The sequence below is a fragment of the Lissotriton helveticus genome, chromosome 1_1 (assembly GCF_964261635.1).
Source record: "Lissotriton helveticus chromosome 1_1, aLisHel1.1, whole genome shotgun sequence".
Taxonomy (NCBI): domain Eukaryota; kingdom Metazoa; phylum Chordata; class Amphibia; order Caudata; family Salamandridae; genus Lissotriton; species Lissotriton helveticus.
In genome coordinates this window covers 602212609-602236864 of record NC_136057.1, presented here as the reverse complement: position 1 = coordinate 602236864, position 24256 = coordinate 602212609, and the positions used below count along the sequence as shown (strand labels likewise).

Here is a 24256-nt window from a genome sequence, read left to right as displayed (position 1 = left end):
GTGGGATGATACCTGCACATCAAAAGAAAGAAGGAACACCTTTTATTCCTCTTCCATTCTCGCACAATGGTTCTTGTCCATCTTGGTATGCGCTTTTGTTTGCATCTGGAAAGCCTTCAGTAGGCGGGATTAACTTTCAACTTAATAAAGTATGCTACCCAGATAAAGATGGTAATCCTCAAGCTAAAGGGACTAAATGGGAATGGGAAGAGTACCAACCTTACAATATTTCGACACCATATGTCTTCACAAATATGAGAACTATTAAGAACAATGGACTATTTGTGATTTCTGTTACTAGAACTAAAGCAGATTTATGTATTAGTAGTGTTGGGAAAATTCCAGTAGGAAGGAGTGAGTGTACAGTGGTACTGACTATTGAAGGTGCCAATAACAGCAGTTTTACGGCCTCACATAACACCTACTTTGTTTGTGGCAATAAGGGATATTATCAACTACCTGCTGGTTGGTCTGGCGTACGTTATGTGTCCTTCCTGTTGCCCGCTGTGTTTCTGGCACCCGCATCGTATCATCGAGACTTTAAACTATTCAACGATATTTCCAAAAATAGATATAAGAGGACAATAAGTAATGATGAAGTGGACCAGATTGACACCACTCTGCAACAATACGTTGATTTCAATTTGGGCTTGTTTTTCTTTGTGGGTGTTGCATTAAATAGCAACATGTAACTTTGAAAAATGCACAAAAGTGCATTTTTCAAAGTTTTAGCAAATTACCACGAAGTTCAACTTCATGGTAATTTGTTCCCCCTATTAGTGAATTCGCTATTTTTTTTGGTTTCATGCATTGCATTTAAGGAATCTCATTTTGGGATTCCTTAAATGCAAGAGCAATTTAAGGAATTGCTATTTAGAGATTCCTTAAATTGCGATTTCTGCATTTGGGATGATGCATCCCAAATGCAAAAATACCGGGAGCAAACGGCCAGATTCTGAGAATCTGCCCGTTTGCTCCCGGTATTTTCTTTGATGCATCTGCCTGTTGAGTCTTTTATATTACAGTTTCCGTGCCAACTTCTATACTATTGGTCTAAGGACTTGTGCAGAGAAAGGCAAACCCCTAGCACATGTAGGCCTAACTGAGGCTTACTCCCACACCCCTGTGTGTGTTTTTGTATGTATGCATGTTTGTATGTATTTGTTTGATTACCCAATAATTTTCATTTAATAAACACATCCAACTCCAGCACATGACAATAACCACTCTGACCTGAATCATTTACATTTTGTCTACCCCTTCCCCGCCCTCCTCCTTTTCCCAATGAATCCTGAACAGTCTATTTGTGTAGGAGTTTATTTATATAGACATTCTATGGCAATAATCAGAAAATATATATCATGTTTTTTTGAAATATGACATAAAAGACAATAATTACATATAATACAGAATTTCAAATTGCAATCAAGCAAAGCAATTTTGAAAGCTTACATCTGTGTTCACAGTTCTTGAGCATGGTGTCTCTTTTATGAAAAGCTGCAGCAGCATCATATCTAAGTGAGAAACCACAAAGCGCGCGCCTCCTTCCGGGGTGCGTGGTAGCTTGGTCTCATTCATTCCCTAAATCCTAAATCATTGTTGCGTCACAACTAGTGGTTTGGTGGCCTTCGCCATCTCCAGACACTCAGACACACACTGCTTTCATTTGGTTACTGGTACATACTGGGTTGAGTTGAGCGGGGGCTACTGCAGCTTTGTACAGTGGCTGTCCTGATTATATATCAAAGCCCCCTTTTGCGAAAGGCTAAGCAGCAACATTGAATAAATGCTAGGCATAGTAATTGTGGTACCACCTTTGTGCAGAACTCGGCCCCACATTCAAATACTGTAGCAAAGGGTATAAATGTGCATGGTCCAGTGCTCTAACATGGGTGTGGTACAAAAGTAATACTTGTACAGTTCATCATTTTAGTACAGTACTGAAAATGTTGTAGACAACTCTTTCATTCAAAAAACCTTAGTTATTCTAAATATTTACATAGACAAGTTAAGGCCCGAGTCTCCGAAGGCAACGCACCTGAAACTTCACAATTACATACTCAAAATATTCACCTTTTTTTAAACAGAGACCAACTTCTTGTCCTGCCTCCTTTTCACCTGCATCGTGAGAGTGCCTCTGGGGCGGGCAGAGGAGTGTTGGTTATCAGTCTTCTGACCAGAGCTGGTTTGTCAATATGAAATGGTAAGGCAGCTATTTGCCTTATAGCGCCAACAGGGCCGCTAAGAGTACCTTATTGCAACTGCAAACTACAAGAACTGCCTCTTTACTGTGAGGACGTGAGCGCCACATGCATTTTTGTCTTTGGCGCCAATATCCCATAGATCGCTTCTCCTATAAACACAAATTCATTCTTTTAAATAAAAAATAATGCAGCATAAAAAGTAAAGATAATTTTTACGTTTTTTGGGGAGGATATTTAGTGTGGGGCAGTAATGGATCAGAGGTATAAACAGAATTAATATCCACAGACCATTATCCCATTGTTTTTTATTATCCAGGTACAGGAATATTCCACAGTAGCTTATCATTTATGCGAAGGAAGTATCTGCTCGGTGTGCATCTGCACGACGGATACCAGCCCGCATCACTGCCTCCACAATTCAGGAAGGACCTCAAGATCTGGCTCTTCGACCGAAACGCAGACCCCCCTCACACACACACACAGCGCCTTGGGACCCTAGTGTACGAGTAATCACGCTTTAGAAGAACCGGATTGATTCATTAACAGCCTGTTGAATGTGTTCCAGCCGGCCTGCTGTTTGCAGAAGGCTTATGTGACTGCATCTACTCACACCTTCATCATTTAAAGCTGAATAAGGGCAGCCTATTGTATTTGGTGGTAAACAGCATTTACAACGCAACTTTTACCACGCACTACCTTTACCACACAACTTTTACAACGCAATTCGTTACAACGAATTGCGCTGGGGGGCGCTGTAGGATAGGTAATAGTTTAATTTACTATCCAACACCTTCCCTACTATCCACGGGGACTGGAGTTGGAATAGTAAATTAAACTATTCACTATCCAGCGCCCCCAACGCAAGTCATTGTAACGACTTGCGATGTAAAACTGCATTGTAAAGGCATGCGTGGAAAAAGCATGCGTTGTAACGACATACATCCGTATTTGGTATATCCAGGTGCTTGACGTCTGAACTACACTGTGAACATCCCTCTTCCTCACACCTGACCGAGAAGCTACAGTGGAGCGCTTATAACATCATCTCTTCCCTACATTTTCTGGCCCATAAGTCGAGAACAAACTAATGTTTGCCAAGGAATGAGGTCCACTTCTTCACCTCGCAGATGTACTAAGGCCATTGGCTGAGCCGGACCCGCTCCATGCTGCAGAGGAATCAGTGGGTTGGTTGTGTTACACCACTGCTGCTGCACTTAAATTCTGTATTTTTAGTTGCCTAGAGTAACCAGCTATCAATATATAACTGTTCTAGCTTCTCATACACAAATGTTTCAATTGTGTGCCTAAATTGCTTCCTTGTTTTTAGGTCTGTCCTTTGGTGTTATGTTCAAGGGAGAGGATTCACAGTAAAGTGTTGTATGTTCTGTGCCTGGTGACTGCACACAATGGTTTCTCTTGCTATGCGCAGACTGAGCACATGTCCTATACACCATCTAGCACAGCAGGTTGTGGGAATCTCAACTCATGTTTACCGCTGGAGTTAGGTACTCAGTGGAAAGAGAAACAGGCACATGTAAAGGTCTATTCTGGAGACAGGCCTTCCCGGGGCGCCCTGTTCCCCATTGATTTCAAGTCGCCAAAATAGCCCAGCAAAGCCACGCATATTCTTTTTATGAGCTGTATGAAGCAAAGAGAATATTATGACTTCATAAAAGTTTCTGTGTAGTTCACAGATAGCCTGTGTGCATGTTCATGCAACAGTGGATTGGACACAGCTCCTCTCAGTAGCAGCTACGTCAGAATGCTTACGTATTTAGCTTTTGTGACAACATGTGCGGGTTCATTTTAGACCTTGACAGCTCACCCCCCTTAAGTTTTTGGGGAGTAATAATAGCATCAAAGAATCAACGCGAGCGCAGGCAGGTACGGTTAGGAGTGTGAATGCCGCCTACAGGAGGCCTTCTCGCTGGATGGCCACTTGTAGCATCCTGGATACGTACATTGCACTTCCAACCCTTTTACAAGAGCGAGTTATGCTTTTTACATGTCCCCATTTACGCTGCCCTTGCTACTGCGCTTGTTTCAATGTCCCTATCACTTCTTTTCAGCCTCTACTGGTTAGTGAGCAGCAGCAGGAGCTTGACAGCCCACAAAATTAATTGTAAAATCAGTTCACATTTTCACGATGTCCTTAATGACACAGATGTAAATATACATGTAATGCATGTAAGTGAAGAAGATCTGCATATTTTTGTCGGGCTTTGTGTACAGCACACAGGAGTTTGCTACTTGCTGGCTTAGTAATCACAGCCCTAATAGGAGCGAGTGTTTGCGGCCTAGGTTAGACCGTGCTATACTGTGGTGAATATGCCTGCATCCAATTTCACAACACAACATGATGCTAATGTCAAAAAACAGGCAATGCTCTGGGGCCAGGCTCTGGTGTATCCACATTTGGAACCAGGTAGAATGATTATGGTTTGGAGCTTGAAAACAAATAGTATTTCTCTTTGCAAGTTACAAATTGAGGAAGTGACACTAAACAAACCCGAGTGCTCTGACCTTTTGTATTTAATTAGGAGTGAACGTTCTTATGTCGCTCCCTTAAGTAACAAGGAGACGTGTTCCAGGGTCCCAGCTCCATTCAAAGGGGGAGGGGTGGACTGCTGAGCCCTCTATACATCATGCCCCAAGCCGTTTATCAGATGCTGTTCTACCCCAGTGATGCCAGCTCTCAGCCGGTCTCTTCCGCTGCGGCCTCACTTCAAGTACGGGCACAATATGACAGTGTTTGGGCAGAATAACAAGCATTGGAAATGCAATAGGTCTCGCAGTAGTAAAGTTTGAGCTATAGGTGTTATTTATTTATTTTTGTATTTATGTGTTGTTTTTTCTAAATAGCTAAATTAATAGCTTTCTTCTTTACAAAGCCAATAGTTATAATTTTTGTAAATGTGACACCTCTAGCATTTGTAAAGCAACATGTTTTGTATTAACGGGACTTATATGTGACTTATATGTGTTGATATAAAAAAAATCAATGGCTTTAAAAAACAATTAATAATTAATACGTGGATTTTATTTTATATTGCCAATAGCGTAAAGTTTATTAAATGATGCTGTGGTTGCGCTGAGTGAGGGTGAGTGAGGGTGAGTGAGGGTGAGGGAGTGTGAGTGAGGGTGAGGGGTTGAGGGTGAGTGAGGGTGAGTGAGGGTGGGTGAGGGGTTGAGGGTGAGTGAGGGGGAGTGAGGGGGAGTGAGGGGGAGTGAGGGGGAGTGAGGGGGAGTGAGGGGGAGTCAGGGTGAGTCAGGGTGAGGGGTTGAGGGTGAGTGAGGGTCAGGGTGGGTGAGTGAGGGTGAGGGGTTGAGGGTGAGTGAGGGTGAGGGGTTGAGGGTGAGTGAGGGTGAGGGTGGGTGAGGGATTGAGGGCGAGGGGTTGAGGGTGAGGGTGAGTGAGGGTGAGGGGTTGAGGGTGAGTGAGGATGAGGTGTTGAGGGTGGATGAGGTGTTGAGGGTGGGTGAGGGTGAGTGAGGGTGAGGGTGAGGGGTTGAGGGTGAGTGAGGATGAGTGAGAGTGAGGGGTTGAGGGTGAGGGGTTGAGGGTGAGTGAGGGTGAGGGTGAGGGGTTGAGGGTGAGGGTGAGTGAGGGTGAGGGGTTGAGGGTGAGTGAGGGTGAGTGAGGGTGAGGGGTTCAGTACAACCATCTTGTTAGCTAACAAAGTACTCCTAATATGACGGATAATTACGTTGCATCAGGGAGCACTGTGTGTTGTTAGGAGGGCATTGCTGTGGGGAGGGGGGAGGAGAAATGCGACATGGCGGGGAGGGGGCGGAGCGGGGGAGAGGGTGTTAAGCAGCAGGGTACAGAAAAAGGTTTGCCAGGTGTTGCGATGTATTTAGTTGGTTGGCGAAGGGGGTGTTGTGGATTTTTCCTGCTTTTTTTAGCCGAGCTGCTGCAGATGTTGTGAAGACATTTGGCAATGTAAACAGCTGAGCTGAATGGCCGGGAATGAGTGGGCGGTCGAGGAGGCCGCTGCCGATTTGGTTAATGTTGGAGAAGGCTGAGAACAGCATGCTCGGGAACCAAAGGGCGGTGCAACCTGACGACTGGCCATGCCTGTGTCATGTGATACGACACCAGCAAAGCTGAATGGGGCGCGCTGGTCACATGACGCTGAAAGGGCTAGTTGACTGGCTATTGCATTTCTAATGTGTGGGAGGAGTGCGGGAACAGAGGGCGAGGGGAGGAGAGTAGGAGGAGGAGAGTAGGGGAGGCTAAACCATTGTTTTATATATTATATGTCCCGGTTCCTACTGGCAGAAGGGCTGCTCTAGTTATGTGTAGTTTGCTAACAATTGAGAAATGATTGCTTCATAATGGAACCCCATGGCCTCCAGAAATCTCTTCAGAAAGCATACATTTCAAAACACGGGCAAGAGGAACCAGCCGCATAGCAAGAAGCCTTTTTTTCCGATCTGTTCTCATTAGAGAAAGGGGGACATGGAAAAACCAAAAGGAAGAAACGTTATGAAAGTTTAAACCATCTGCTGAATTATATAACCGTTCTTGCTTTCCGCCCAGGACACAAGTGAAACAGTGAGAGCTCAGCCGCTCGATTCCTCAAGTCGAGCAAATCGCGCACATAAACAACACTCTTGGTGCCAAGTTCCTGCGGATTTCAAACAAGTGTTGCATTGAGTCACTTAGCAGACTGCCGTGCCAAAAGCCATGCACGTGCTACCAGTCTGCTTGGAGCCCATGAAAGGTGCGGGAGACATACCTTCTTCACCAGGAGCAAGCCGGGGCGCGAGGAGGGCGTCAACCTCAGAGATTTGGGGGTTACGAGGTAGACTTTGCAATCGGGATTATTGAACGCCTTTTTGTAAAGTGCGCAAACATTGCCAGGTTGATTTTATGTTCTAACGCCCCAAACCGGCTTGGTTAAAAAAAAAAAATGTCAAATAGGAAATACAAAACAATGGCTATCGAACAGACGGCGAGGGGAGGAGAGTAGGAGGAGGAGAGTAGGGGAGGCACGGCCTAGCGGCCGTGCAATCAAGAAGTGAGGGGGCGGGAGAGTAGGCAAGGCAGGCGGCTGGGGGGAGGGGGGAGGAGAAATGCGACGCGACATGGCAGGCAGGGGAGGGGGCGGAGCGGGGGTGTGGGAGGAGTGCGGGAACAGACAGAGTAGGAGGAGGAGAGTAGGGGAGGCACAGCCTAGCGGCCGTGCAATCAAGAAGTGAGGGGGCGGGAGAGTAGGCAAGGCAGGCGGCTGGGGGCATGTGCACGCGCTTTTAAGCTCAATGCGCATGCGCATTGAGCTTAAAAGTCACGGGCACTGCAAGGAATCGCCACGATTCCTTGCAAGTTGGATAAAGAGTGGATGAGCCCCCATAGTCTCGCTTGCTCGATGCGCATGCGCATCGACAGGCGAGACCTAAAAAGGACTTTCATCACGCTCTTTTTACGATTTTCTTTGACAAGAAATGTTACACGGCAGGCCACTGGAGGGCAGTGTTGACTTAAATAACCCATAGAAGCAGCCGCAAGCAGAATTCCATTTCATAGCTGTTGAAAATATTAATATTTTAAAGCCTCTCAAAGATTTCATTTAGTTTCCTCACAAAAACTATTAGAGAATGCACTGCAACGGGATGTACCACGGCTCTCCACCAGCCCCCATAGGAAACCACCCCACAGTTAAGACGATGCTATCCAGACCTGGTTACCATGCTCTGAGCATGCGCACGAAGAAGATGCAACAGACTTCAGGCACTCGGCACAAGAGTCTCGTGAACAGCAGAATAGCCACCAGAAGTTAATGAAGAAAGAAAATGTGTGCTGCACATTCTGGCGTCGGGAACAGTTATATGAAAAAGCAATTGTAGGGCTGAAGGGAATGTTTCTATATCCATCAAACTATATAGTCTTTTAACTAGAGTGTACAGAGGTTAGTTAAAGGTCTCTGCTTGTGGAACATGAGACAATATGTCCCAGTAGATTTGGGACAATCTAGAGGGAATTACAAGCGGCAGTGGAGTAAAGGGGAGTGGCTTGGCTAGTGAGAGATAATGCTCCTCATCCCTGCTTGAATGAGACTCGTTGTGCTGAGGCTGTTACAATGTTACATGCACGAGTGAGCTTTAATAGGCCACTCCCTTTGTTTGCAGGGGCTCTGTCATCTCAGAGAGTGGCTAACAATTTTGGAAAGCACATCATAATGTTCCTTTGCCAAAAGTCAGTTGTACCACTGCATATATTGGTATCCTATGTCTGGATGTTGAGGGCGCTATCCTAGCGCTGAGAGGTGTCACTGTCCTCAGCAGGCCACATTAACCTCACAAGTAGCGGATGCTTGGAGGCTCGGTTCATGTGTCAGCAGGACAGGCATGTAAAAGCCCATTGCATGTAGAAAGAACACTGGATGGGCTTCTAGGCAATGCAAGGATTGCAGCGTGTAGGGCAACATGGGCATTAGTCGACAATGTCTGATCCACAGGGCATTTCTGCAAAAAGTACCTCTGCTGTCCAAACAAAATTAATATCGATTTTATAGAGATCCTTGTTATTTTCAAACTTGGTTTCCATTGGCAACTGTATTCCTTTAAAGGAGGTCAGGGTTTCTTCTTCCAAGATGTTAGTGGTTCCCCTTGGGATTGTGGCGGAGGAACTGTTCAGAATACACAGAATTCTTCACATCTAGAATGCAGAATAGCTGTAGGACGTGTACACTTGGTCCTGTTTTGATCAATATTAGCACATTCACCCACGAATAATAACGTATGTGCCAGCAGTGTACACACTTTGTTCAAGACACCCTTAGATAGTAAGCATGTTAATCCTGAACGTGTATTAGGTCGAAAGCCCTCTATCGGACAGCCAGTCGCTCTTAAAGAGAACCTTATAAGATGCAGACTGACCAGGTATCAAACAAAACTCTTCGACAGAAAGATTGCTAAACAAAGTCAAAAGGCAGTTACGTTTGACAAAAAAAAAGGCAGTGTAAATGGTATTATGTCTGTAGTATGCACCAGATGACGCTGGTAAGCTCATTTCATTGAGTTTTCACAGGGAAACAGCAATAATGTTGAACTCCAGACCATGGTTATCAAATCGATGGCTAAGCGCGTTAGGATCAAAGTGAAATCAGAATTAGAACGTGCACAGGGTGTTACATATTTTAGATTTGAGAGTAGTGATCAGCAGGCATTATGTTTCTGTAGATAGTGTCTGACATCATCTCGATTTGATTATGTACATAAGTTATGGTTTTAGTTTGTCTGTTATAATTGATTTCGTTTAATGGCACAATAAAATGGATTTGATTTCACTTAAACATTTCATTAGGTCTATATAACTGTGTCTCCCTCCTTTTAAAACCCTGAGCCCACATGTGCAGGAAGGGGCTTTGCAGGAGTAGTTCTACCCAGACCTAAGAGGAGACCATACCTTCACAGGTACTGTTTCATGTCTGAGATGTACTGCCTCTGCTGGTGACCACTATGTTAAATCATTCCCGTTATGAGATGGAACAGCTTCTAGGTGTATTCTTTTGTAATTGTGGATACAACATTTCAAAAGGGTTATCAGTACGGTATGTCATTTAAGGGCTTATTACAATGTCAGTCGGAGCATCTCAGTCTCAGGGCGGACTGAACTCCGCTCGGCGGTTCCGACCTCCTGATTACAAAGCGACCGAACAGTCGCATACTCACTTTTCTCTATGGGAGTTTGTGTTATGGCCATGAACCGTCTGTAATACAGGTTCCTATAGAGAAATGGGGCGGGGTGTAAAACCCTGCACCCTGTGGCAGGTAGCCCATGGTGCCTGCCACACAGGGTTTTACAGGGGGGGTACCATTGGTACCCCCTCAACCCCCTACCGGAAGCCTTGGTGGCAAGGGGGCCCTACTAGGGGCCCCCAAAGTCACATTCTGACAGCCTTTCCATGTCGGAAAGGCCGGAACGGAAAGGCTGTGGGAAACCAACATTGTAATCCCGACATCGGATACACAATCCATAGGGGATTACCGCGCGGTACCGACTGGCAGGAAGACTCCAAGAGCTGGTCAGAACTGAGTAGGAATGACTGGTCGGTTTACGTTTCAACCGCCGAGATCGTAATCAGGCAGTTGGAGCGCAACCAACCGTTTTGGTCGGAAAGCCTTCAACAGTGGTCGGAAAGCTTACAACTAGTGGTCAGAGGTTTTCTAACCGACATCGTAATCGGCCCATTAATGTTTAATATACAATGAGTGTAGCTTTTTCAAAAGAAGTATAAAAAATTCATAGGAGTGTTGTGTTGTGTTGCATCCTGGCCTTTGTTGCTATGTTCACAGCTAGATCTGTCAATCCGCTATGGCCATGTGCAACATCTGCACAGATACTGCCATTTGCATCATTTAGAACTGTGCAAAAAGAGCATCTCAGTTTGACAACCAGATCCGTGCAGTCCTAGTTGCGTGATGCAGTGACTACGTTTGTTCATCCGAAGCAGATATGTGCCCAAAGCAAATATGTGCAACCACAGCACTCCTGTTGCAGTGAGATTTTTCAGCCCTTGAAGCTCTGCTCTTCAGTCAGACCTGTTCAGCCAGGGTAGCTTTATACAGGCACCAGATCATGATCTATGCAGCATCCAAACATGCACAACAGCCATGAGCAGCAACAAGAGCAGCAACAAGAGCAGCCCCAGCACAGCAGCCCTGTGCAGCAACTATAACTAGAAATCTCCAGAAATCTGTTCAACTGCAACAGCCCTTCAAGGAAATCAAATATCTTCCATCACAGCAGCCCTTAGCAGCAACCTGATCAATTCAAGCATTGCAGCACTGAGAAGCAGTTAGATCTACAAATGCACAGAAACTGCTCAACAACAAAATCTCTGCACATACAACAGGCTGGTGTAGACCGAGATTGGCTCAACCACTTGAACCCTGGGGCAGCAACAGAATAGGCCAAGCCACAGAAGCCCTGTGAAGCAGCAATACTCAGCACTTACATCTACATACAGGGCAGCCCTATAGGATGGCGAGACGCCAGGAGCAGGAGCGTCGTTATGTTTTCTCTCACAAATGCCTCCCTTATTGGGAGGGACTTTTGTGGGGCAGAAGTACTAATATAATGCAAGGTGCCTGCTCACTTGAAGTTATGCAGTCATTCTTGCAGTATCCGCATTCTGTTACCAGCATCTGATATGCCACTTTCTGCTCGGAGGACTGAACCCGGAAGACCATGCTCATTGAGGTTTGTGCTCCCTTCTGTTTATCAAAAAATTTCACTATCAGGAGTTCGTGATGTTGTATCTGTGCACCCACAACCTCTTAGGGAATCAAAGACAGTTATCTTCCTGTTTGCCTGGAGCACAATCTGTGTACATAAACCCCTTGGTTTGGAAACAGCATCCAGCCCCAAAGTGGTACAGAATCACTTTAAAAACTAGACCCACTCATATGTGTGAATAAGCATGTGTGTGCACCACTGGATTGTCTATCAGGTGCTATGTCTTGCATCAGAAGCAATGCCAAGTATGCGACAGGCCGCTTGCCTGATAATGCTCTCCCCAAGCCCCATCAGAGAGAGGCCTGGCCTCGTCTCATTTATGGGCGTTCTGGTGGGGTATTATTCAACGTATAACCCAGCTTAGACTTTAAATAAACAAGTGGTTTTCAAAAGTAAAAACAAAAGCTTTTCAAATAGGAGAAAACTGAGACCTGCTGTAATGTTTCCCAGCGACTTTGGCTCCTTAGGAAACAGCCTGCCCTGCGTTATGTGTCAGGGCAGCCACATTCGTGCGTACCTGTACGCGTCTATTCTTGATTTTCCTCGACTTTAAAGTTATAAAAGAAATGGTATACAAAAACAAAATATATGAAAAATCAAGCATGTACATATTCATCGACTGAATGGAATAAATTAACCTCTGGAATTCTTTTTCAAATGTCTTGTCTTGCACTGTATTCCTGTTCTCTGGCAAAGGGTGGCTAGTACTTAGTAAACGCGGAGGCAGTGACAGTGCTGGATTCTTAGCACTGACTAAGCACCAGCTGGAGTCGTCCTGTGTCTGGCAGCAGCAGTCCCATTGGCTGCTGGTCCTCTGGGCACTGGTGCTGCTGCAATGGCCCCCACTGTCCTAGACGGGCCTGGACCAGACGGGACAGGAAAGATACCCTCTCGAGTCACACGCTCAGACGTAAATGCCTTCAGGGTTAAAGCCGGACGACAGGGCATTCTGCAGAATCCGCAGGTTACTGGGCAGCTGCCTGGACGAGCCGGGGCGCTTCAGGGAGCCGGACTGAAATGTGGTTTCTAAAGAAAACAGAAAGTCAGAGGGACAGTCAGTGCACATTCATTTATTTCATAGACTGTTTTCATATGATCCTGTAATACACAGCGAAGTGCAGAAAACGACAGATAAGCATGAGGCAGAGGTTGTTAAAACTATTGTCCATTATATGGTGCAGACAACTTAGTTAATTGTCTCTGCGTTGTGACGTAACTGGTGTTATTATGACTCAACTCAACAGTACTTACTTTATTGGCCATGTAAGGAAAAAATAGCAGAAACCGCCAGACCTGGCAAGATTTGGTACATAGCAGACAGATCTCCGCAGCAGGCACTCAAACCCCTACTCTACATACCGAGGGATACCCTTGAGAATGATGGTGCCCTAAATGCTGTAACAGCAAAGAAACGTGCCAAACAGAATTAAAGGCTGCATATCTTTGCAGTTATAGTAATAAAATGTTTTATCAATAATTGATTGACTGATTGATTCTGTCATTGACAAAGTGCGCGTTTACAGGGGCACAGTGCGACTGTGGAGCGAAACATTTAGAAAAACAACAGAAGTAACTGAGCAAGTTAAGAGACTGGCCAAAGCATCAACATGTTCAGTCTAGGTGCAAAAAATAGAGACAAACAGCAATAATTAAGAAAAGTAGAAAAGTAAAAAAAGAAAAGAAACAGAAACAAAGTCAAGTGACAGATAATCAGAATTGGTGTGCTTTTAACTTTCTAGAAGATGACGTTACTTTCCAAGGTTCTCCTCTCCAATACAAGAGAATTCTAAAGAAGTAAGACCAAATGCATGTGCTTTACGAGAGCGATTGGCTGCAACATATCTTTCCAGAGCACAGGGAAGGGGCAGAGCAATCTCAGAATTCTGATGCTGGTGCAAGCCCCTGTGGGCTATGCAGGGAGCATTAAACTAAGCTCTCTGCTATACTGAATGCCAATGCAGGAATTGTTGAGCCTCTGCTACATGACTGCATTTCTGAACGTTGAACACTGAACTCAGAGGCCAACCCATCTAGCCGGAACGTAAGCTGTGAGGAAGACTTGGCCCGTGAATGATGTAACCAAGTCCATGACACCTCCTCTCAAGCCTGTCTTGCAGTCACTGTAACTGTACTCCAGGTGCATCAGCCTCATCCTAATTTTGCTGAATTTCCACTTCAACAACGATCCCGACTTGACCTCTCTCCTTGACAACCTCGCCAACTTTGGACTGAAGCAGCTCGTCAACATGCCCACCCACAGAGCGGGTCACACCCTCGACCACATCTTCGCGGGTGGGACTAGCATACGCTTCAACCACACTACCAATCCCCCCTGGACAAGCCACCACTGCGTCCATTTCACCTTCAACACCACCACCGTACCCAAACCCGCCCCACGTCCTCCATGACGGAACTGGAGCAAGGTCAGAGAGGAACACCTCAGCATCACCCTCCGTCAAAACCCTCCCATCACCACGACCAACGCCAACTCCACAGCCAGGGAATCCCACCGCTGGGTTTACTGCTGCGCCGACAAGCTTGCACCCCTCCGCCCCCGCAAAGCAACACCCTCTAAAAGCTGCCTTGTTCACCGCAGAACTTCAAGAAGCCAGACAGAAAACTTGGTGAAACCTGAGAACTTCTGAATCACAGAACAGCCACAATAGCGCTCTGAAAGATTACTATCAACACATAAGAGACACCAAACGGACCTTCATAAGAGACAAAGTCCAGACCAACGTGTCCAATGCCAAGGAACTGTTCAACGTCATACAGCAGTTCGACAAACCCACCTGCGAATCCACGGACATCACACCTTCCCAGGAACTCCGTGACAAGCTCAGCTCCTACTTCCATCTGAAGATCAAGGCCCTCTACAACAACTTCAGCGAACCAACGACGAACACCACACCCCTACCCACCTCCGCCGACAAGCCGACCATCACGTCCTGGGATCCCGCTACCGTTGAACTCATCACCGTGACCATGAAGAAAACCTACTCAGGAGTCCCAACGAACCCCTGCCCACCGCAAATATTCGACAGGGCAGTCGCTGCCATCGCACCTGAACTAGGATGTATCATCAACGCCTCCCTCAGGTCAGGCATCTGCCTGCCCAGACGACTGGAAATGTGCAGAGGTAAAACCCCTCCTCAAGAAAACCAACGGCCGACCCTATGGACCTGAAAAACTACCGGCCTGTCTCTCTCCTCCCCTTTGCGGCCAAAGTCACTGAGAAAACTGTAAACACCCAACTGACTGCCTTCACCGAAGAGAACTCCATCCTCGATGCATCCCAGTCTAGATTACGCAGCAACCACAGCACCGAGACCGCCCTCCTCGCTGCACCCAACGACATCCACAAGGTACTGGACCAGGGACACACCACAGCCCTCATCCTTTAGACCTCTCCGCAGCTTTTGACACAGTCTCACATTGCACGCTCGCTGCTAGACTTTACGACGCGGGAACATAAGGAGCCGCCCTCGACTGGATCTAATCCTTCATCTCCGACAGAACCCAGAAAATCCGACTCCCTCCCTTCCTCTCCAAACCCATGGAAATCAGCGGCTGAGTACCCCAGGGATCATCTCTCAGCCCCACGCTCTTCAACATCTGCATGGCCCCCCCTCACCGCCATTGTCAGACAGCATGGGCTCAACATTGTATCCTACGCTGACGACACCCATCTCATTCTCTCACTCATGAAGAGGCCTGAGGACACCAGACTGCTTCCAGGATGGAAAGAAGAATGTGGCAGCCTGGATGAAGGACAGCTGCCTGAAGCTAAACTCAGAGAAAACCGAGGTCCTCATCCTCGGACCCTGCACCACCACCTGGGACAACACCTGGTGGCCCTCTGCCCTCGGGAGAACACTCACCCCCACAAACCAAGCTCTGAACCTCTGCATCATCCTTAACTCCTCCCTCTCCATGAACCACCAGATCAACGCCGTCGCCTCCACTAGTTTCAACGGCATCTGCATCCTCCGTAAGACCTTCAAATGGATCCCCCCTCACTGTAGTAGGACTGTCACCCACGCACTCATAACCAGCAGACTGGACTACGGCAACGCCCTCTACACTGGAATTAACAAAACTCTTCTACACAACCTCCAAACCATCCAGAACGCCGCAGCCAGACTCGTCCTCGGGACAGCGCACCACGGGCACATGACCCAACATCTATGAGGCCTCCACTGGCTCCCCGTCAAAAGGAGGGTAACCTTCAAACTCCCCACCCATGCCTACAAATCCCTCAACAACATCGGACCCAATTACCTATCCTACCACGTACCCAAGACAAACCTCTGCTCTGTTGACCTCGCCCTGGCAGAACTTCCCCGCATCCGCAGATAGAAAACCGGTAGGAAAACTTTCTCCTACATCGCAGCGAAGACCTTGAACGAACTCCCTGTGAACATCAGACGCTCCACGACCCTGCACACATTCAGGAATGACCTCAAGACCTGGCTCTTTGACTGACCAGGAGCCTCTGCACCCTCCCCTTCCCTTCCTCACCCCACACCCAGCGCCTTGAGACTCTCACGGGTGAGTAGCGCACTATATAAATCCCTGATTGATTGATTGACTAGGGTGGTCTCAGTGCCCTACCCCAAATGGCCTTAGTCTGCCCAGAATCTCATGCTGCAGGGCCGATTTGGTTTGGTTGTTGTCATGTGTCCTTCCCAGACTCTTTCATTTTGTCTAGACTGATGCTTCTCCCATCAGGAAGTACCTGGGATGGCTTAAGGCAAGAATACTCACAAAATGAGCACAAAGAATTGTGAGATTGAGATTTGTGAAGCAGCCATTAGGATCCGAAAAAGGACAAGCCTGGCCTAGAAACATACTCACATTTAATAACAGAAATGCAGTCCCACCCATGACCCTTACCATCTACTAAATTGCAGGTCTCAGAAATAACTAACCATCACCCTTATGCTAAAATGACTCCTATATACATGCTAATTACTACATTGTCTGGTCTCCACCCTTAAGCACAGGGATGCGGGCAATAGAATTCCACTGTCTGGGGAAGCTCTCCTAACTGTCATCTTGTGGCATGCCACAAATAGAGGCATCTAAAATGGATCCCACTTTCATTTTTACTCAGAGCCAAACTTTGAATGTGTACATGAAAAGACATCTACCCCAGCACCTGCAGAATCTCCTTTTGATATTAGTTTTATTTTCCTTATATTAACTCTCTCATTGCTATGAACATGGGGTTACAGCTGTCTGTGAGTGCAGCCTAAACTTGAATGTATGGCACACTTATATAGCGCAGTTGCCACCCAACGGGTATCCTGGTGCTAAGATTACCAGTAAAAAGCAATGTGCGTAACTGAAAATCTAAAAAATGCTAGGGACTAGTGTAGGAGAGTAGGGTCTGATTCCTATAGTCACCCCCACTTTTTGCTGTGATTCTCTGGTTTTTTGACTTTAGTGTGGCTGTGGGCCTGATAATCAGACCCACAGCCCAGCTGTTCTCTCTCTAAATTGATACCATGTACTTTAGGTACATACCTGATTGGGTATTGGGTCACCTTTGTGAGCCCCTGTATAGTGTACCATAGGTACCCAGGGCATAGGTGCATCCAAGGACTACTGGGGGCTGAAGCATGTATTATGCCACCCCTGGCTGGCCATCCAAACAGACACCACAGGCTGATCACTCAGCTTGGGAAAGGTGGTGTAATCACCCCTTACTTAGATATAGTATATCTATATCTATACTACCCTAGGTGGACGATGTGTGGGCAACCATACAGGTGCACTCCAGAAGCAATTCTCCACCTAAGTTTTAACGACACTACGCACTACCACTCATAGAGGCATCGTCCTACCTTTACCTAACCCAAGGTCAATACACCAAATGATGTGGGAGCGAGTTATATCTATATATGGCACAGTACAATCAAAATACAGTTCGTCAAATAACAATCTTTCAGATGAATCTTGTTTTCTTGTAAATTCTTTTTATTTTCTGTTTTCTTGAGTATAAAGTCACAATACAAACAGTCGCCGCGTTTCGTCCTAAGTGTAGGACGTCATCAGGGCTGTAAATACAAAAAGTATAAACATAAAATTACTAATCATTTCTTCGACTGTACTAGACATTTATTACTCATTGTTAAAGTCTAAACCACCAAATCACCAATAGTAAAGTCATTATGCATCCCCTGAATAATTCTACAAGAGTAACATAGTATATACTCGAACCTAAACAAAATCATTTGTAGTTTTCCATAAAATAATCAAAACCAACTATTTAGACCAAATTGAGACAACTTTATACATGATCCACATATACATTGCCTAAATGTCTTCATTTGTTAATGATATACAGATGTATGCTTATCAATGGGGCATTGATAATGAGCATAACAAATATGCTGAAAAAGAGAGAGGGGGGAAGGAGCAAGAATGGAGTCCAATGTACCATCATGACCTCAAATATCAAGTCCTAATGGCTTTATGCATCTATCTTCTATTCCCATGTCCTTAACAATTATATCGATGCAATGACCTCTGCTCACCTTGTTACTGTTACATTCTAATAATTTGGAGGGGTTCATCAACAGAATTGTTGGACTATTTGGATTTTTTGAATTCCAATGAATTCAATGTAAAGCTAACTTTAAATTATAACACAACCCAAATAGGATATCTTGACGTAACACTAGTGGCTGAAGGGGACAAAATCATCAGTAGACTTTATAGGAAAACGACTGCTACGAATTCAATACTACGAGCAGACAGTTTTCACCCGGCCTCGGTTATTTCGGGCATCCCATATGGGGAAATGGTTTGGGTGAGGAGAAACTGCAGTTGTGACAACGATTGCAGAGATGAATTAAATCATCTTCAGAATAGACTAAGTAGGAGAGGTTATGCCAACAAAGTTTTAGCCAAAGCTAGAGAAAGAGTATCCAAAATTAGCAACTCATTATCAATGCCCCATTGATGAGCAAACATCTGTATATCATTAACAAATGAAGAAATTTAGGCAATGTATATATGGATCATGTATAAAGTTGTCTCAATTTGGTCTAAATAGTTGGTTTTGATTATTTTATGGAAAACTACAGATGATTTTGTTTAGGTTTGAGTATATACTATGTTACTCTTGTAGAATTATTCAGGGGTTGCATAATGATTTTTCGGATGTATGTCAGTACAACGCGATCTTTTAGATCGCGGTACTTGACATCTCAGGTTTTACAACGCAAGTCGTTACAACGACTTGCGTTGGAGGGCGCGGATTTAGGAATTTTTTAATTTTATGTTCCAACACCAGTCCCCGTAACAGTAGGGAAGGTGTTGGACTATAAAATTAAAACATTCCTTATCCCACAGCGCCATCCAGCGCAAGTCGTAGTAACGACTTGCGTTGTAATAGCTGCGGGGAAATGGTTGTGCGGTGTAAACACCGCGTTGTAAACGACGTTTCCCTGACTTTACTATTGGTGATTTGGTGGTTTAGACTTTAACAATGAGTAATAAATGTCTAGTACAGTCGAAGAAATGATTAGTAATTTTATGTTTATACTTTTTTAGGTCTCGTCCTTTACCATTCCGAAGGAATGGGAAATGGCGAGAATTCAAGTGCTCGAACTGATTGTCAAACCACCGCATTTTTTCGTGGCGTTTTCTTCTAGTGCACGTGGCCACAGGCACGCGCTTTTGGCCCATACACTTTCATGGCCATCTGTTCCTCAATGTCCCTCCCACCCTTCGTTTGATCTTGCCGCGAGTTCAGGCTAATGGCCCTCCCCCAGCACAGAGCGCGCATCGCGGCCGCACAGCACATCAAAGGGCTTCTCCCAGCGTGTGCTGTGCGGCTTCTCCTCCCCTAATTATGTGGCCGGCCGTACTTGTGTTTCCCGGCCGCTTCCCGGCCACTCTTGTATTTAATTAGCAGCAGCAGCATTTCTCCTGCGCCAGGCCACATCAAAGGCTCTGTGCCACTTTCACCCACACAGCAACACTTACAGACACGCAACGCCACTCACACCCACGCAAGCCCACTATCATCCACGCAACACCACACTCACCCACGCAACACCACTCACACACGCAACGCAACTCATCCACGCAACCCCACTCATCCACGCAACCCCACTCATCCACGCAACGCCACTCACACATGCAACGCCACTCACACACGCAACGCCACTCACACACGCAACGCCACTCACACACGCAACGCCACTCACACACGCAACGCCACTCACACACGCAACACCACTCACACACGCAACGCCACTCACACACGCAACGCCACTCACTCACACACGCAACGCCACTCACACATTGTGGTGCAGATTGTGGGTGCAGATTGTGGGTGCAGATTGTGGGTGCAGATTGTGGGTGCAGATTCAGGGTGCAGATTCAGGGTGCAGATTCAGGGTGCAGATTGTGGGTGCAGATTGTGGGTGCAGATTGTGGGTGCAGATTGTGGGTGCAGATTCAGATTGCAGATTGTGGGTGCAGATTCAGATTGCAGATTGTGGGTGCAGATTCAGATTGCAGATTCAGATTGCAGATTCAGAGTGCAGATTCAGATTGCAGATTCAGATTGCAGATTCAGATTGCAGATTGTGGGTGCAGATTCAGATTGCAGATTCAGATTGCAGATTCAGATTGCAGATTCAGATTGCAGATTGTGGGTGCAGATTGTGGGTGCAGATTGTGGGTGCAGATTGTGGGTGCAGATTGTGGATGCAGATTCAGAGTGCAGATTCAGAGTGCAGATTGTGGGTGCAGATTCAGAGTGCAGATTGTGGGTGCAGATTGTGGGTGCAGATTCAGAGTGCAGATTGTGGGTGCAGATTCAGAGTGCAGATTGTGGGTGCAGATTCAGAGTGCAGATTGTGGGTGCAGATTGTGGGTGCAGATTCAGAGTGCAGATTCAGATTGCAGATTCAGAGAAAACTCAGCAGCACCACCACCATTGCAATGCAATAGGTCTCGTTTTAACGCAAATTTAAGCTATAGGCCTTGTAAATGACAAAGCCTTTTATTTATGTTCCAAAAACCAGAACGTAAAAATAAAGGGCATTATCATTTACAATGCTAATAGTTCAAACTCGCGTTATTGCGAGACCTATTGCATTTCCAATGCTTGTTGTATTTACAGCCCTGATGACGTCCTACACTTAGGACGAAACGCGTCGGCTGTTTGTATTGTGACTTTATGCTCAAGAAAACAGAAAATAAAGAATTTAGAGGAAAACAAGATTCATCTGAAAGATTGTTATTTGACAAACTGTATTTTGATTGTACTGTGCCATATATAGATATAACTCGCTCCCACATCATTTGGTGTATATATATATATATATACCTTATATATAGACACATAGTAACCTATAAGTCACTCACTCCTATGACAGGCCTTAACAATCCTGGAGGCAGAGTGCTTGGTTTTATGTGAGAGGGTGCCCTAGCATGAGCTGAGCCCCTCTGCAGCTTTCGGAACCATGTCCTTATAGCTGTTCTATGATATAGCCATACCATATATCCTTAAGTGCATTATAATCCTTGCGGTTAATGCTAACTTTGGTTTGGCTTTATCAAAACATGTTGTGTAAGGTGTCAAACACTTTGAAATACTACCCTCCACCCGCCAATTCTGGCGGCAGGGGTAGCATTCCACCCTTCTAGAGGGAGCAGACATGTTGGTTACTGCTTTACCCGGTTAAAGTTAAATAGAGCCTCAGCATCACAAAATGGATGCTGCTGCCACAGACACGAGTCTGACCTCCTGCTGCTAGACGGAACTCCAGCAGGGGAGGCCTGGACAATAGGTTTCCTGCCTTGGGAGGTGCTAGCACCTCCCCAGACAGGCTTTTAGTGTATTGGGGCAGGGAGGGCTGCAAAACGAGACACTACCTGGGGCACACAAGGTGCTCCATGCATAGCCCAGTTCAAACCAGTTGCTGGGGCACTCCAGCCCCACTCTGGCATGAAACTGGACAAAGAGAAAGGGGTGTAACCACCCCCTTCTCAGGGTCCACCCATAGGAGGGACCTAGCAGGTAATCCAGCCCCTTAGATTAGTATAAAGATAGGAGCTGTGTCTAGAGACATTAGATTATCCTGGAATGAAACTCTGAAATGAAACTCTTGGACCTTCGACTTTCCATACCGACTAGAAGACGGAAGACATCTCCCTTGTTGTCAAGGAGTGACCACCCTGTTCAAACAGGCCCCACCAGTAACTTGCCGGTTTGCTTTGTCGATGCTCCAAATGGAACCCGAAGACTCAGCTACTCAGGACTGGACTTCCAGACTTCTTGGACTCTGACCCACATTCACAGCAAAGCTGAGACCCGTGGCGGACACGAGAGACGTGGGACCAGACTCCCTGGACATCCTGCAAATTGCTAACTGCATCAACTCCTGAGGTAACTCGCAGTTGTGCATTGGGGCACAAGAAGCCCCAGACCCGAGCACCATTTGCAACGAAGCTCAGCCCCCCTTACTCCACGAGTGCCACGTGGGGCCCGCTCCTGCATTTCAGCTCGACGCGTCTTCCCAGTTGCTAGCCCGTTGGCTAGTGAGCCCCCTGAAGGCGAACCCTTGAAATATTCTTGCTTTCCTGGTTGCTCCAGGCTTGCTCCAGCTTCCCTGCAAAGGAGAAGCTCCTCAGACCTTGCTGGTCTGACCTGAAGCCAATCTTCACTTCCTGCGTGGGTTGCGGTTGCCAAGGCTTGTTGGGTCCAATCCGGATACCGACACTGCAGTCAACTAGATCCTTCGTGGGACAGCTCGAATCCAGCTCCTGGTCGTCGTCGTTGACGCCTCCTGGTCATCGTGGCTGCAGAGACAAGCTTCACCTCTTCACCTGTTTGCATCGCGACATCACCTGGTTCCATCCTGGTTCCGTCATGGTCACTGGCTAGTGACCCAGACTCTGTCCCCTCTGCTTTCAAGTTCTTCAGCTCCTCGATCCACCCTTGGATCCACCTGGACACTCTACCTTCGGCCGCCTGCAGCACTTCTTTTGCAGGTCTCCATTGAAAGCATCGACAAAACCCGACACGAAAAGACACCTATGCACCCGGCTTCCCTGGGTGAGGTAACTCGAGTACTCCAGTGCTCCCGAGGGTATTGACTCTTCAAGTGTCCTAGTTAAAAGGGGTTTCACTGTAGTCCACACGGAAGTGTCCTTAATCAGTAACTTTGTGACTTCTTCGTTCCCCATTGTAAGTCAATGGTAGCTCGCAACTGTGTTCCCACACTGCACGCGTCTCCCGTGGGTCACCTACTTCCTGACCTTTGGTTCTGTAGTGTAGCCCAAGCGATTCCCTAGGCCTATTCACTATTCCTGAACTGGTTCTTATACCACTTACTTAGTAAATGGTTTGTGAGGCCCCTAGGGCAGAATTGTATTTGTGCAACTTATAGTATGCTTAATGAGTAACTTGTAACGTATCTCGAACTCTGACCTCATAAAAAGTGCAAAGGGGTTGTGTTAGTAATAAATACATATATATTTGATATATACCTTGTGTGATGTCCGTTCATTTGGTATTCAAGGGATTATATATGGTAAAACAGCTGGCTTCACATGCTCTCTGAAGTTTTAGCCTAAGACTGCTGGTCCCTGCTACCACTAGGATAGCTTGTCTATAAGGTTGACTTTACAACCACCATCAATAAGGGTCGTTTAAACTGGTGCAAGGTGCCCACTAGAATAGTGGACATCATATGCCAGGCTAACTTCTCACAATTAGTTTCTAGGAAACAGTCTGGTTTTCAAGATTTTTTAAAATTTAGTAAGGTGTCGCTTTGTCTAATCTCAATAGGTAGTGAGTTCCAAAGCCTAGATACTGTCAGACTAAATGATCTTCCTCTTAGTCGGGCCTTATTAAAATGTGGGATACACATCAAATTAGCTGAGAAAGAGTGGAGATTTCTAGTAGGAGAGTATCAACCGAATTTCCTCTGCAAAGGCTTAGGCTCCATTACATGAGCTGCCCTATAAACAATGCAAAGTGCCTTAACCCCTTCCACGCTGATGACGAGCTGGGCTCGTCATCAGGTAGCCTCCACGCACGCTGATGACGAGCCCAGCTCGTCACGTAACATGCGCTTTTAAAAAAGTCAGCGTACGAGCGGAATTCCGCCCGCACGCATGCGGTTAAACTTCTTAATTGTTCCCTATATATACATCCAGCTATCACTTTATGCTTCCAAGTCTTGCACTGATCCACTGTACTTGCTAAAGGGGTGGACTAGCCATAGCCTTTCAGAAGACAAATTATTCGCCTGCTTCTAGTGCTCATCAAAAACTTCTAACATAGCACTGTACTCTCTTTCGACAGTTCTGCATGCAATCTCAAAAAAGCCTCCTCTGTATTACCATGAAAACTCCTATTGATTTACTCTAGCGCACCGAGCCTAAAGTAAATGCATGTAATGGTTTCCAAAGGAGCTCAAAACTAATCAAAATTCCCACCAATAACTATTGAGGAGCAGCATGCTGGCAGGCGTATGCACTTTAACAGCTCACCAGGAGTAGTAAGTGCTATGTAAATGGAATTGCAATACAATACTGTATATAACCCTCCAGTTCCAGATGAATACTAATACTAAATCACTCAGTGGTTAGCAGGCGATTGTAGTTCATACAGGCTCCATAGTTATTCCCTTACACTGCTTGACACTCACGCTCCCGTAAGATAAAACTGCTCTGAGTTATGTCTATCACCTAGTACGGAACCAGTTCCCAGCAATAACCCACCCATTGTGCACTGCACAGGCACGGAGTAACTGAAGAGATTTGCCACACGCTT

The 24256-nt window shown here is 46.1% G+C and overlaps 1 protein-coding gene across 2 annotated transcripts in view; it reads right to left on the bottom strand.

The window, feature by feature from the left end:
- Window positions 1-1298: 1298 nt before the first annotated feature.
- The window catches only part of RASSF8 (Ras association domain family member 8), a 326220-nt gene continuing 303262 nt past the window's right edge, over window positions 1299-24256 (bottom strand). For both annotated transcript variants that reach the window (XM_078674112.1, XM_078674113.1), the window contains one exon: window positions 1299-12474. In XM_078674112.1, coding sequence (XP_078530238.1) covers window positions 12353-12474 — 122 coding nt within the window. In that variant the 3' untranslated portion in view covers window positions 1299-12352. The remainder of the gene's footprint in view (window positions 12475-24256) is intronic.